This window comes from Cyclopterus lumpus, chromosome 15 (assembly GCF_009769545.1).
Source record: "Cyclopterus lumpus isolate fCycLum1 chromosome 15, fCycLum1.pri, whole genome shotgun sequence".
Classification (NCBI taxonomy): Eukaryota; Metazoa; Chordata; class Actinopteri; order Perciformes; family Cyclopteridae; genus Cyclopterus; species Cyclopterus lumpus.
In genome coordinates, this window is record NC_046980.1 from 632,501 (window position 1) to 647,500 (window position 15,000).

The following is a 15,000-nucleotide window of genomic DNA, read 5'->3' on the forward strand; positions in this document are numbered from 1 at the left end:
TCTCCCTGCCTGTCTCTCTGTCTGTCTCTCTCTCTCCCTGCCTGTCTCTCTGTCTGCCTGTCTGTCTGTCTGTCTCCCCCTCAGCTCTGTGCTCTCTGGAGGTCTCTGGTCCGTCTGTCAGCATCCAGACTGAACTGGCTCTGGAGCAGCTGAAGCAGAAACAAGACCAGGAGCTCCAGCAGCTCCACATCCAGCTGGAGACACAGGTGAACTTCTATGAGCGCAGCCTGGAGGTGATGAGACAGAGCATGGAGGTGGAACGTAAGGACATCTCTCAGGCCTTCAAGGTAAACATGTTTATTTACTATTGTTTAATTGAGTAGTCCGTTTGATAGGTGTGTGAATCGTTAACATGAATAGGACCTGGTCCTAGATGGAGATCAGTGAGCTGGAGGAGCAGAAGTCTCAGGTGGAGCAGCAGCTGAAGCACCTGAAGGACCAGGTGCACCGCGGAGGAGGAGGAGGAGGAGGGTGGAGCAACCAGCAGGACCGCAGGTGAGGAAGACCTCTGCAGGATGAAGCCGCAGGTTTCAAAACGCTAACGCGTGTTAGTTTTTTCCCAGAATGCAGCGGGAGCGAGCGGAGCTGGAGCAGAACTTCGCCAGAGAGATCGGCAACCTGGTCCAGAGACTGAGCTCTGAGAAGGACCAGCTGGAGGCGGAGCTCAAGCTGCAGGCGGACCAGGAAGTGACGCTGGTCAGGTGGGTGTCCATTACCCAGCATGCTCGGCTCACGGTGTGTGTGTGCGTGTGTGTGTGTGTGTATATATAGATGTGTCTCTGGGTGTAAAAGTATTGATTGATTGTCTTGATCAGCTGGTTAAAGACAGGAAGTGTCTTAGGTGTATTTATTGATTAGCGCTGAGTGACATGTGACAGGAAGGAGGCGGAGCCGCCGCTCTCTCACATGGAGCGGCAGCTCGCCGAGGGCCAGAGAGGATTCTGGGAGATTCTGCTTCAGGTGACCCAGCTGAAGGAGGAGCTGGGAAACCTCCAGACGGCGTCCCACAGCACCCTGCAGGACAGAAACCACCTGCAGGAGGCCACGGAGAACCGGGCCCGGGTTCTGTCCAAACTGACTGCCGAGCTGGACTCGCTGAAGATGGACCGCGACAGGCTGGTCCAGGACCTGAAGGACCAGGCCGTGGCTGTAGACAACCTGCAGCTCAAGCTGGACGGCGTCTTCAAGGAGTTGGGCAGGAGGAGGAGCGCTGAGGAGGGTCTCCAGGTGGCTCTGAAGCAGGAGCGGACCAGGACCTCGCTGCTCCGGTCTGCTCTGGACCAGGACCAGGAGGAGGTCTGTCGTCTGAGCCAGGAGAACGGGAGCTACGCCCGGTTAGCAGACCAGCTCTCCAGCCAGATCGTAGAGATGGAGGAGGAGATCTCCACGCTCAGAGACCATCTCGGAGAGCTGAGTGCTCAGCTCAACGAGACCGCAGACCTGGTCCTAGACCTCCGGGGGCAGCTTAACTCTAAAACCTGCAAGGTGGACCGCCTCCGGACCGAGGTCTCTTCCGAGAAGCATTGCGGAGACCTGTCCAACAGGCTGCACGCGAAGCACATAGACCTGGATCTGACCGGACAACGAGTCCTCCGGCTGCAGCGGGACCTGCAGGACTCCCGGGACCAGCTAAAGACGGCGCAGCAGGACTTCGAACAGGAGAAGAGGAAGATGATGCAGCAGCTGATGGAGCTGGAGACGCTGGTCCTGGACCTGGAAGAGGTGATGGACCCGGCCTGTCCACACAGGTTTGTGGAGCATGAGACCGACTCAGAGACCTGGTCCCAAGGACCACTAACAGTCTTGGACTAACTGCAGAGACCTGGTCCCAAGGACCACTAACAGTCTTGGACTAACTGCAGAGACCTGGTCCCAAGGACCACTAACAGTCTTGGACTAACTGCAGAGACCTGGTCCCAAGGACCACTAACTAACTGCATCCATCACGGGAGGAAACTGATCCATGATTCAATTTAACTCTTCATCGCATGAGCACCTCGATAACCCTGCTGCTGTGCAGTCGTCCTCTTCTCCTCCTCCTCTTCTTCTCTTCCTCTTCTCCTCCTCCTCTTCTTCTTTTCCTCTTCTCCTCCTCCTCCTCCTTCTTCTTCTTCTTCTTCTTCTTCTTCTCCTCCTCCTCTTGTTCTCACTGAAGAAGATGAAGATCTTTGTTGTGATTTAAAGCTTCAGTTCGCTTCAAATGAGCCAAAACTTTATTTAAAAAGAAGTCCAGTAGACGATGAGGTCGTGGTCTCAGGTCCGTCACAGTCCAGTAGACGATGAGGTCGTGGTCTCAGGTCCGTCACAGTCCAGTAGACGATGAGGTCGTGGTCTCAGGTCCGTCACAGTCCCGACCTTTCCTCCACTTGGTTTCTGACTCCGTTTGTGGGCTTCAGGACTCAGCTGGAGGAGGTTCGATCGGAGAACGGAGCTCTTCAGGAGCGACTGAGCATCCTGCAGCAGGAGGTCACGGAGCTGGAGGACCACGTGGGCAAGAAGAGGTGAGGAGTACCATCTGCATAGAGGAGGGTTTTACCAACTAACCTTACATGAACCTGCTTCTTTGGTCAGGAGCAAAGTGGACGAGATGGAGAGGGAACACAAGAGGAGCAGAGAAGAGGAGGAGAGGCTGCACAAACAGGTGAGCAGTGAATCGGTCCTTGACCTCTGACCTCTGAGGGGACGACTTGTCCAACTGCTCTCGTGCCCTGTGCGTCTGCAGAACTCCAGATATCGTGAGGAGGTTCTGGCTCTGAGCAGCAGGAACCTGCAGCTCAGCGACGACAACGCCGAGCTGAGCGCCCGTCTCCGGGAGGACCAGGAGTTGGTCCGGGTGCTGCGGGAGCGCCTAGTGGCGGTCTCCGAGGAGCAGGAGGAGGAGGAGACCACGGTAAGTGAGAACATCCTCTAACGAGTATATTCAGATTAAAGAGTTGTGGTTTAAGGTCTAGGGATGCCCCCCTAAACCCAGTTCTAAATGAGTAAAACCTGGAGTATTGATGCGGTTCCGCCCTCGGTACTTTATTTATTTCTAGACGTCCTCGTCTCAAACCTCTTGGTCTGCGTCTCCGGCTCAGTACAGCCTGGATTCTTTTCTTAATTTAGTGTCTTTTCTAACAAAATAATCAAAAAGAACCAACGAGTACTAGTATACATAAAATAGTACCCATCGATACTTCAGGTGCGGCGGCTGCAGGATGCGGCGCTGCAGCAGGAGGTTGTCTGGACGCAGGAGAAACATCTGATGGACAGACAGCTCAGCTGCTATGAGGAGAAGGTTTGTAAGAATCCATCATCCAGCCATTGTATGTCCTTCAGCTCCTGGTCTACTCCTTTTAGATACTAGTTCACTCCTTTTGGTATACTCCTGGCTCTTACAGCTCCTGGTCTACTCCTTTAGCTCCTGGTCTACTCGTTTTAGATCCTGGTCTAGTCCTTCTGGCTCCTTCAGCTCCTGGTCTACTTCTTTAGATCCTGGTCTACTCTTTCATCTCCTGGCCTACTCCTTCTGGCTCTTTCAGCTCCTGGTCTACTCCTTTTAGATCCTGGTTTACTCCTCCTGGTTGATCCCTCTAGGTCCTGTTTACTCCACTAGATCCTGGTTGACCCTTCTAGACCCTGGTTTACCCCTCTAGACCCTGGTTTACTCCTCCTGTTTGACCCCTCTAGACCCTGGTTTACCCTTCTAGACCCTGGTTTACTCCTCCTGTTTGACCCTCTAGACCCTGGTTTACTCCTCCTGGTTGACCCCTCTAGACCCTGGTTTACTCCTCCTGGTTGACCCCTCTAGACCTTGGTTTCCTCCCTCTGGTTGACCCCTCTAGACCCTGGTTTACTCCTCCTGGTTGACCCCTCTAGACTCTGGTCTCTAGACCTTGGTTTCCTCCCTCTGGTCGACACCTCTAGACCCTGGTTTACTCCTCCTGGTTGACCCCTCTAGACCCTGGTCTCTAGACCTTGGTTTCCTCCCTCTGGTTGACCCCTCTAGACCCTGGTTTACTCGTCCTGGTTGACCCCTCTAGACCCTGGTTTACTCCTCCTGGTTGACCCCTCTAGACCCTGGTTTACTCCTCCTGGTTGACCCCTCTAGACCCTGGTTTACCCCTTTAGACCCTGGTTTACCCTTCTAGACCCTGGTTTACTCCTCCTGTTTGACCCTCTAGACCCTGGTTTACTCCTCCTGGTTGACCCCTCTAGACCCTGGTTTACTCCTCCTGTTTGACCCTCTAGACCCTGGTTTACTCCTCCTGGTTGACCCCTCTAGACCCTGGTTTACTCCTCCTGGTTGACCCCTCTAGACCTTGGTTTCCTCCGTCTGGTTGACCTCTCTAGACCCTGGTTTACTCCTCCTGGTTGACCCCTCTAGACCCTGGTCTCTAGACCTTGGTTTCCTCCCTCTGGTTGACCCCTCTAGACCCTGGTTTCCTCCCTCTGGTTGACCCCTCTAGACCCTGGTTTACTCGTCCTGGTTGACCCCTCTAGACCCTGGTTTACTCCTCCTGTTTGACCCTCTAGACCCTGGTTTACTCCTCCTGGTTGACCCCTCTAGACCCTGGTTTACTCCTCCTGGTTGACCCCTCTAGACCTTGGTTTCCTCCCTCTGGTTGACCCCTCTAGACCCTGGTTTACTCCTCCTGGTTGACCCCTCTAGACCCTGGTCTCTAGACCTTGGTTTCCTCCCTCTGGTTGACCCCTCTAGACCCTGGTTTACTCGTCCTGGTTGACCCCTCTAGACCCTGGTCTCTAGACCTTGGTTTCCTCCCTCTGGTTGACCCCTCTAGACCCTGGTTTACTCGTCCTGGTTGACCCCTCTAGACCCTGGTTTACTCGTCCTGGTTGACCCCTCTAGACCCTGGTTTACTCCTCCTGGTTGACCCCTCTAGACCCTGGTTTACTCCTCCTGGTTGACCCCTCTAGACCCTGGTCTCTAGACCTTGGTTTCCTCCCTCTGGTTGACCCCTCTAGACCCTGGTTTACTCCTCCTGGTTGACCCCTCTAGACCCTGGTCTCTAGACCTTGGTTTCCTCCCTCTGGTTGACCCCTCTAGACCCTGGTTTACTCCTCCTGGTTGACCCCTCTAGACCCTGGTCTCTAGACCTTGGTTTCCTCCCTCTGGTTGACCCCTCTAGACCCTGGTTTACTCGTCCTGGTTGACCCCTCTAGACCCTGGTCTCTAGACCTTGGTTTCCTCCCTCTGGTTGACCCCTCTAGACCCTGGTTTACTCGTCCTGGTTGACCCCTCTAGACCCTGGTCTCTAGACCTTGGTTTCCTCCCTCTGGTTGACCCCTCTAGACCTTGGTTTCCTCCCTCTGGTTGACCCCTCTAGACCCTGGTTTACTCGTCCTGGTTGACCCCTCTAGACCCTGGTCTCTAGACCTTGGTTTCCTCCCTCTGGTTGACCCCTCTAGACCCTGGTTTACTCGTCCTGGTTGACCCCTCTAGACCCTGGTCTCTAGACCTTGGTTTCCTCCCTCTGGTTGACCCCTCTAGACCCTGGTTTACTCCTCCTGGTTGACCCCTCTAGACCCTGGTCTCTAGACCTTGGTTTCCTCCCTCTGGTTGACCCCTCTAGACCCTGGTTTACTCGTCCTGGTTGACCCCTCTAGACCCTGGTCTCTAGACCTTGATTTCCTCCCTCTGGTTGACCCCTCTAGACCCTGGTTTACTCGTCCTGGTTGACCCCTCTAGACCTTGGTTTCCTCCCTCTGGTTGACCCCTCTAGACCCTGGTTTACTCGTCCTGGTTGACCCCTCTAGACCCTGGTTTTACTCTGAACCATGCTTGTGTCTCATATTGATCCGATCGTCTCAGCTCGCCTGTGTGTCGGCGTTGGAGGCGGAGCTTACCGCAGTGACCCTGAAGCTGCAGCGGTCATTGGAGGATAAAGACGGACTGCTGAGAGAAGCCTCCGAGCGGAACAACAAGGTTTCTACCAATCGGACGTAACGAGCCCCGATCGACCTGCTCGCTTCACTCACTGTTGACCTTTGACCTCCATCAGGTGGAGACGCTGCAGCGGTCGCTACTCTCGGTGGAGTCGGAGGCCGAGCTGCTTCGCTCTCGGCTGCGTGCCGTTGGTCGGGAGGAAGTGGGCCACGCCCAGGAAGTGGGCCACGCCCAGGAAGCGGCGGAGAAGGTACCAGAGAACTTACCCGATACAACAAATATATTAATGAAATGTGTTGATTCAATAACACCTTTCTCTTATGATCTTCTCTAGTTAATTAAATCTGCCACATAATCTTTAGCTGACATTTTATTCTATCTATATATATATATATATATATATTATTTTTTTCCGTTTGGAACATTTAAACTTTTTCTTCAGCTATCGTTTTTTCAGATATTTTAAGACAATTCTGTCTCATTTTTATATAAGAATAATTCTATATTCGATATATATATTTTTTGATATTTCTTTATTTTTTCTCAGATTTTTCATAGTTTGCTCATTACAGTACATTTCACCAGTACAATGACATCATAATATTGGTGCTGTCATCACTCCTCACTCTTTTTGTCAGGTGGAGGAGCTGGAAAGGGAGAAAGAGGAGCTCCGTCAGGCTCTGGAGGAGCAGGAGGAGCAGGCCTCCGTCACCCTGCAGGAGGAGACCCACAAACTGAGAGTCCAGAACCAGGAGCTCCAACACCAGGTACCGGGCGTCAACCGATAAGCTGTCCTAGTCTAACTGATCCCAGATAAGCACCACTGACTCTCTGATGTCTGTCAGCTGGCGGCTCTGCATGTCCAGGGTCTGGAGGTCCAGAAGCTGGAGGAGGAGCAGAGGAGGAGTCTGCAGCAGGAGGAGGAGCAGAGGAGGAGTCTGACGGAGCAGGAGGAGCTGCTGAGGACCCGGCTGGAGGAGGAGCAGAGGAGGAGTCTGCAGCTGGAGGAGATGCTGAGGCTGCAGGCCCAGCAGAGCAGCTCCCACATCAGCATGAAGCAGGTAGATGCTCAGAGGTCAAAGGTCACAGGGTCGTCTCAGGGCTTCATGATCCCAGATCTGTGATCAGAAATATAAAAGGAGCACATAGGACCTTGAGATCAATGATCAGGTTTGTATTGATCATTGATCCACATTACATTACATGTCATTACATTACATGTCATTACATTACATGTCATTACATTACTTTACTTTACATTACATTACTTTACATTACATTATTGGATAAAAGCGTCAGCTAAATGACATGTAATGTAATGTAATGTAATGTAATATGAGAGAGAGCTCCACACTCAAACATATAATACACAGACATAACTAATGGCTCCTACACACCGGCCCCTAATTGGGAAGGTATGCACAATTACATTAATCAAAAAAGAAGTCATAAAAACCAAACAAGTCTGATTTTGTTTCTTCTTTCTTCGTCAGGTGTTATCAACGCGTGACCCAATATTAGATCATGACCTTTACACGGCTTCTTAAATTATTAGGATATAGGCCGCTCCAACTGTCCTGTCTTTAATAATAATAATAATAATAATAATAATCCATTTAATTTATATAGAGCTTTTTAAGATACTCAAAGACACTTTACATTATACACCGTAGACACAGCTACGGAGGGCAATGCAAGGTTCAGTGTCTTGCTCAAGGACACGTCGACTAGGGCGGGGATTGAACTGCCAACCCCCTGATTGAAATACGGACCTGCTAACCACTGACCCAGTCGCCCCACACTACAAGTCCTTTGTTGTCTGGGTATGTCTTGGTCACTCTTCCCATGATCCATGATCCATGAGGAGCATTCATGACCAAGTCCCCTGATACCAAACTTCTCTGCGGCTTTGTCCACTTGTCGTTCCTGCAGTAGTGGCCAGTACTCCCTTGTCCATCTTTTCCAGAACAGGTCTCACAGGTACTGAACCTGTCTGCATCGCCTCCTGATGTAAAGATCATTTTCTTGAAAAAGTCCATTGAAATAGGTTTCCCTTTGAGAAAAAGGATATGATTTGGAGGGCTTCCAAGTCATTGACGTCATCAGAAGCCTTGGTTATGGGCGGTCATTGAGAATGGCCTCTACTTCACACTCGATTGTATGAAGGCTTTCATCGTCTAGAGATTGTCGTCGAAGCGTCTTCCTGACCATTCTGAGTAGTCGCTCCCAAACGCCACCATGGTGGGAGGCAGCAGGGGTGTTGAAGGTCCTGCTGTGGTCTATGGTAGCTGAGGCCTCTCTTCACTCTCTCTCATATTACAATGTTACATTACATGTCATTTAGCTGACACTTTTATCCAAAGCGACTTACAATAAGTGCATTAAACCATGAGTCCAAACTCAGAACAACAAGAATCAAGAAAGTACAATTTCTTCAATAACGTTAAACTACAGAGTGCTATCAGTAAGAGACATTTAAGTGCTACTAAAGTGTTAAACTACAAAGTGCTATCGGTAAGGGACATTTAAGTGCTACTAAAGTGTTAAACTACAAAGTGCTATCGGTAAGGGACATTTAAGTGCTACTAAAGTGTTAAACTACAAAGTGCTATCAGTAAGAGACATTTAAGTGCTGCTAGAGTGCTACTACGGCTCTACCTTCCCTATTCAAGGTGTGGTCACTAAGATGTGTTTTTAGTCTGTAGAGACTTCCTGTCCTGATGTAAATGGGGAGCTCGTTCCACCAATGAGGAGCCAGCACAGCAAACAGTCGTGACTTTGAGTGTTTAGCTCGAAGTGAAGGAGCTACAAGCTGATTGGTGGAGGTTAGACCATGTCCTGGTGTGAGGTTAGACCATGTCCTGGTGTGAGGTTAGACCATGTCCTGGGTGTGAGGTTAGACCATGTCCTGGATGTGAGGTTAGACCATGTCCTGGGTGTGAGGTTAGACCATGTCCTGGGTGTGAGGTTAGACCATGTCCTGGGTGTGAGGTTATACCATGTCCTGGGTGTGAGGTTAGACCATGTCCTGGGTGTGAGGTTAGACCATGTCTTGGTGTGAGGTTAGACCATGTCCTGGATGTGAGGTTAGACCTGTAGCTGTAGAGGTCGAATGACATTAACAGGTAGACCTGAAGGAGGAGTTACAGTAGTCTAGACGTGAGATGATCAGAGCCTGGACCAGAGCCTGGACCAGAACCTGGACCAGAGCCTGGACTAGATCCTGGACCAGAACCTGTGCCGCCTTCTGAGTGAGAAGAGGTCGTATTCTCCTGATGTTGTACAGCATGTACCTACAGGAGCGTGTTGTTGTGGTAATGTTGGCAGTCAGGGAGAGTTGACTGACAGGTGTCACACCGAGGTTCCTGGCAGTCGGGGGCGGGGCCAACACTGAGTTGTTGAAGGTGATAGACAGGTCGTGGGTGGGAGGTCACATGATCAGTACAACATGTTCTACTGTATTTACTCTGATGATTAGCGTTAAACAGGATCAATAACACACGTTGACCTCTGTGTGTCTCTTTGCTGCGTTCAGGGTCAGTGGGAGAAGGTTGTGTCATCCCTGCATCAGAGGGTGGAGGGTCTAGAAACCACCCTGAAGGGGGTCCGTCTGGTCCTGCAGGAGAAGGTCCAGCAGCTCAAAGATCAGGTGAGTCTCGCCCCCCCGTTGGCAGACCCCCGGCCTCTCGGTCATGTGACGTGTTGTGGTCTCATCCACAGCTGCAGAAGAACAGGAAGTCCGGCGCTCTGCTGAAGGACCTGCACGAGGAGACCTCCCAGCTGATGGCGGCCCTGCAGGTCACGGAGCAGCGGCAGAAACAAGCAGAGAAGAAGAACTTCCTGTTGGAGGACAGAGTCAGAGCGCTGAACCAACTGCTGCGTGAGATTGTACCTGCGGCGCTCGCCACGTAGACCCCTTGTAGACTCCTCGTATACCTAGACTCCTCGTAGACGACTCGTATACCTAGACTCCTCGTAGACGACTCGTATACCTAGACTCCTCGTAGACTCCTCGTATACCTAGACTCCTCATAGACTCCTCGTATACCTAGACTCCTCATAGACTCCTCGTATACCTAGACTCCTCATAGACGACTCGTATACCTAGACTCCTCATAGACGACTCGTATACCTAGACTCCTCGTAGACGACTCGTATACCTAGACTCCTCGTAGACGACTCGTATACCTAGACTCCTCGTAGACGACTCGTATACCTAGACTCCTCGTAGACTCCTCGTATACCTAGACTCCTCATAGACGACTCGTATACCTAGACTCCTCGTAGACGACTCGTATACCTAGACTCCTCGTAGACTCCTCGTATACCTAGACTCCTCATAGACGACTCGTATACCTAGACTCCTCGTAGACTCCTCGTATACCTAGACACCTCGTAGACGTAGACGCCTCGTATAGCTAGACACCTCGTAGATGTAGACACCTCGTAGACGTAGACGCCTCGTATACCTAGACACCTCGTAGACGTCTCGTAGATGTAGACCCCTCGTATACCTACTCCTCGTAGACTCCACGTAGACGTAAATATAAACATATTTAATACAAACATTTAATATGAAATACGTCTATTAAATATAAACATATTCAATACATAAACAATATATTCTAAAGTATCCTTTTTAAACAGGAAGTCAACATGTTTGATTTGATATTTTCATTTACATAAGAATTAATCAATAACTGCAGCACAATCATTTGTTTATAATTATGATTTTTTTTTTTTTACTTTCAATGAATTCTGCAGATTATTTTGACAATCAGTCAGTTTAGTGGATAAAAATAGTGCGAATGTTTCAATATATTATATTTATTATAACCAATCAATAAACTGGAGGGAAGAAATAATATTTCAGAATAAAAGCGGCGCTTTTTTATTTTACATGTCCCGATCAGATTATTATTGTATCTGTGAGGATGTTTGTAGTCTATAAAGTACAATGTATTGATTATGAAAGTTCTGTAATAAAACAGATTAAATCACACGTCTTGGCTTCATGTACAGGTATGACAGGTGTGTTTGTGGGCGGGGCCTTTTCCAAGTGAGTCATCAGCTGCCTCACCTGTATCCATTCAACAGGGGAAAGTTTCTCCTTCTGAAGCTGCTTCACAGAAAGGAAAACCAGTCTGACCACACACACTCGTATTTCAGCCATGAGAGTATTATGTTCCGGTATGTTTTATATATTTTGTTATTTTTAGTCAGTTTTAGTGTCTGCAGGAGCACAAGATCACTTTTCTAGATTCTGTTTGTCTGGATTTTTCCCCTCAGAGTGAGACCTCCCGTTCAGGTGCACCCATCTATACACTCCACTGTTTTAAACCGATTGGTAGTTAAAGGTTTCTCCTCCACAGTGAGACCTCCTGTCCTCAGCAGAGATATTGATGTACACTTTTGTTTAATAAATGTTTTATTGATTAACAGCTGTATATTTTATTTATCCATATATGATGATACATTATTGAACGATGAGGCTTTAGTTAAAGTTTCATATTATTAAAACAATCGACTAATACATGATTTATTAATATAAAGTCATTAAAATGAGTCAATATGGATTACACTGCATCATGAGTACTTCTTCAGGTAACGGACTGAATGGAGGCCAAACATTTAGAAAAAAATTGTTTTATTTCCAAGCTGTTGCGTTCAGGGACATCTGGACTTTTGAGCTTTCGATCGTTGGATGAATTCGGCCAATGGAAACCCTTCGTCAGGACACCACGTGCTCCAGGACGCCCTGACCAATGGAAACTCCCCGTCAGGACACCACGTGCTCCAGGACGCCCTGACCAATGGAAACTCCCCGTCAGGACACCACGTGCTCCAGGACGCCCTGACCAATGGAAACTCCCCGTCAGGACACCACGTGCTCCAGGACGCCCTGACCAATGGAAACTCCCCGTCAGGACACCACGTGCTCCAGGACGCCCTGACGAATCAGCTGCTCACATTTCCACCGCGGCAGGAAGTGCTGCGGACAGACAGCCGAGGTTAAGGGACCACTTCCTGTTGACGCGTTCACTGACCGTCACTTATGTTATTATACAATTTATTATCTTTTATACATTAAAGTCTCATCATTTTTATGTTTGAGATGTTAAAGAGTTCAGATTAACTTGAAGAAATTATATATATATATATATATATATATATATATATATATATATATATATATATATAATTATAAGTATTATATAATGTATTTGTTTGATTGTGCAATACTGTTCTCACATTGTTTGCCGTAATTATTTTGTAATATTTGTTCTTATATTAGCATTAGCTTTGTATTCTTAATGTTAAATCGTTTCATTGACTAACACCTTTCATCTTTGATTATTAAAGTCTCGTCATTTTATGTTTTCGAGGTTCAGAAGTTTCGAGTTTGAGATTGTAAAGAGTTCAGATTAGTTTAAATAATTAGAAAGAAACACAGCCGTATAAATACTTGTACTACCACTCGAGTACTGACCGTGTACATGTACCAGCAGAGTACCTGATGATACCGAGTGTTCAATATATTAATATAATACCGGAAATACAAACCTGACTGTTCTTCTTCAGCAGAATCACCGTTCCATCATCGATCTCGAACTCTCCGTGGTCCTTTAAACACCTCACCTGCAACACACCTGATGATGAGGTACTAGTACACAGTACACACAGTACACACAGTACACACAGTACACACAGAACACACAGAACTATTTACAGGAGGAAGAAAAACACATTCAGCTTTTTGTTTACTTTCTTTAAATATGAAATCAATAACCGAGTGAACCAGATTATTGATCGTAAATTAAATAGTAAAAACTTAAATAATTAAAACTTAAATGATTTATTTCTCAGAGAGATGAAAATCATCATGTTTTATTCACAGAAACATTTATAAACTAAACATTGTTTTTCTTCAAAATGTTTTAAACTAAATATTTAAACTATTCAAACTCTTGTTGATGTTAACTTGAATCTATGAACACAATGAGAGAGAATGAACTACATCTCCCAGCATGCAAGAGGCCCACCTCGATGTACAGACTCTTTGGAGGCTTCATGTCCTGCGTGAGGTCCAGACCCTCGCCCCCCCCCAGAGACCGCATGAAGGAGGCCAGAGACTTCTTGTACTGGCTGAACCACTGCACCTGTTCAGGTGAAGCATTGAGCAGTCATGGTGGGATCAATACATCAGGGATCGATAACAGGAAGTGATGTCACACTCACCTCCTCCGCACACATGTGGAAGCGCACGTTGGCGGGCAGAACGCTGCCGTACTCCCAACGCAGAGCTCGCATCCTCAGCAGCCGGTCGTAGCTTTAAAGGAGCAGAGTCACAAGGTGTGTGAGGTCACAAGGTGTGTTACAGGTGTGTGAGGTCACAAGGTGTGTTACAGGTGTGTGTGTTACAGGTGTGTGTGTCACAGGTGTGTGAGGTCACAGGTGTGTTACAGGTGTGTGAGGTCACAAGGTGTGTTACAGGTGTGTGAGGTCACAAGGTGTGTTACAGGTGTGTCACAGGTGTGTGAGGTCACAAGGTGTGTTACAGGTGTGTGAGGTCACAAGGTGTGTTACAGGTGTGTCACAGGTGTGTGAGGTCACAAGGTGTGTCACAGGTGTGTCACAGGTGTGTGAGGTCACAAGGTGTGTCACAGGTGTGAGGTCACAAGGTGTGTTACAGGTGTGTCACAGGTGTGTGTTTTACAGGTGTGTCACAGGTGTGTGTGTTACAGGTGTGTGTGTGTTACAGGTGTGTGTGTGTCACAGGTGTGTGTGTGTCACAGGTGTGTGTGTGTCACAGGTGTGTGTGTGTTACAGGTGTGTGTGTGTTACAGGTGTGTGTGTGTTACAGGTGTGTGTGTCACAGGTGTGTGTGTGTTACAGGTGTGTGTGTGTTACAGGTGTGTGTGTGTTACAGGTGTGTGTGTGTTACAGGTGTGTGTGTGTTACAGGTGTGTGTGTGTTACAGGTGTGTGTGTGTTACAGGTGTGTGTGTGTCACAGGTGTGTGTGTTACAGGTGTGTGTGTTACAGGTGTGTGTGTGTTACAGGTGTGTGTGTGTTACAGGTGTGTGTGTGTTACAGGTGTGTGTGTGTTACAGGTGTGTGTGTGTTACAGGTGTGTGTGTGTTACAGGTGTGTGTTACAGGTGTGTGTGTCACAGGTGTGTGTGTGTTACAGGTGTGTGTTACAGGTGTGTGTCACAGGTGTGTGTGTGTTACAGGTAAGCGGTGAGGCAGCGTTGGTTCCTCAACAAGCAGCAGTGACGTAGTTTGATGGAGGGAATGAGTTCAGCTCGACCTTCAGCTTTCGCCTCGTTACTGAAACAGATGTTCAATCAGATGTATTGATCAGTTATAATCAACCATTATCAGATATATTGATAAAGTGTTTCAGATGATTTAACACAATAAAACATATTTATTATTATTATTATATTTCTCTCACATGACAAAAGTTAAACTGGGTTTCCACTTTATTGATTGTCTTTCTTGATATGAACGAAGACAAATCGATTAATTTGACCATGACTTTGATTTCATATCATCTTTAAAACAAACATGAAACAGGAAGTGACGTAAAGACTCACACGTCAGCCTGGTTCTGCTCGTAAAGCGCTTCCATCTCCTGGAGAACCTGCCGGAGTCCATCTTCCTGAGAACATGAATGAATGAATGAATGAATGAATGAATGAATGTATATATATATATATATATATATATATATATATATATATATATATATATATATATATATATATATATATATATATATATATATATATATATATATATAGGATGGTCCACCGAGACTAAAGCGCTACAGCTGGCGATGCGTTGTCCTGCCTCCTGCTGCTGAACCCGGAGGACAGACGTAGTTTTCAAGCTCTGGTGGGAGCCCTTCAGAGGAGTTTGACAGTGTTTACAGCCTGAGCTCCTCCGTAATGAACTGAATAACCGCTGCAGAAAACCGGGGGAGCCGCTACGTAGCCGGTGTTGGCCAATGACATAGAAAGCTTGTCACGGAGGGCCTATGTACACATGCCTCCCAGAGTACAGAGCGAGTTGGCACGGGACCAGTTCATCAGAGCAATCTCTCCCA

The 15,000-nt window shown here is 47.9% G+C and overlaps 2 protein-coding genes across 3 annotated transcripts in view; one reads left to right on the plus strand and one right to left on the minus strand.

Annotated features, from left to right (window-relative positions):
• The window catches only part of ninl (ninein-like), a 30,333-nt gene extending 19,444 nt beyond the window's left edge, over positions 1 to 10,889 (plus strand). The window contains exons 16-29 of the mRNA XM_034552442.1: positions 85 to 287; positions 374 to 495; positions 564 to 701; positions 879 to 1,748; positions 2,397 to 2,501; positions 2,572 to 2,641; positions 2,723 to 2,890; positions 3,182 to 3,277; positions 5,813 to 5,926; positions 6,003 to 6,137; positions 6,526 to 6,654; positions 6,733 to 6,948; positions 9,423 to 9,536; positions 9,608 to 10,889. Coding sequence (XP_034408333.1) covers positions 85 to 287; positions 374 to 495; positions 564 to 701; positions 879 to 1,748; positions 2,397 to 2,501; positions 2,572 to 2,641; positions 2,723 to 2,890; positions 3,182 to 3,277; positions 5,813 to 5,926; positions 6,003 to 6,137; positions 6,526 to 6,654; positions 6,733 to 6,948; positions 9,423 to 9,536; positions 9,608 to 9,799 — 2,672 coding nt within the window. The 3' untranslated portion in view covers positions 9,800 to 10,889. The remainder of the gene's footprint in view (positions 1 to 84; positions 288 to 373; positions 496 to 563; positions 702 to 878; positions 1,749 to 2,396; positions 2,502 to 2,571; positions 2,642 to 2,722; positions 2,891 to 3,181; positions 3,278 to 5,812; positions 5,927 to 6,002; positions 6,138 to 6,525; positions 6,655 to 6,732; positions 6,949 to 9,422; positions 9,537 to 9,607) is intronic.
• A 627-nt stretch (positions 10,890 to 11,516) lies between these two features.
• The window catches only part of gins1 (GINS complex subunit 1 (Psf1 homolog)), a 7,399-nt gene continuing 3,915 nt past the window's right edge, over positions 11,517 to 15,000 (minus strand). The window contains exons 2-8 of one of the 2 annotated variants that reach the window (XM_034551847.1): positions 14,489 to 14,553; positions 14,121 to 14,219; positions 13,127 to 13,217; positions 12,931 to 13,047; positions 12,452 to 12,526; positions 11,843 to 11,879; positions 11,517 to 11,794 (exon numbers count right to left, since the gene is read on the minus strand). In XM_034551847.1, coding sequence (XP_034407738.1) covers positions 11,763 to 11,794; positions 11,843 to 11,879; positions 12,452 to 12,526; positions 12,931 to 13,047; positions 13,127 to 13,217; positions 14,121 to 14,219; positions 14,489 to 14,553 — 516 coding nt within the window. In that variant the 3' untranslated portion in view covers positions 11,517 to 11,762. Of the gene's footprint in view, positions 11,880 to 12,451; positions 12,527 to 12,930; positions 13,048 to 13,126; positions 13,218 to 14,120; positions 14,220 to 14,488; positions 14,554 to 15,000 lie in introns of both variants that reach the window. The other variant, XM_034551849.1, reaches the window with a different exon arrangement.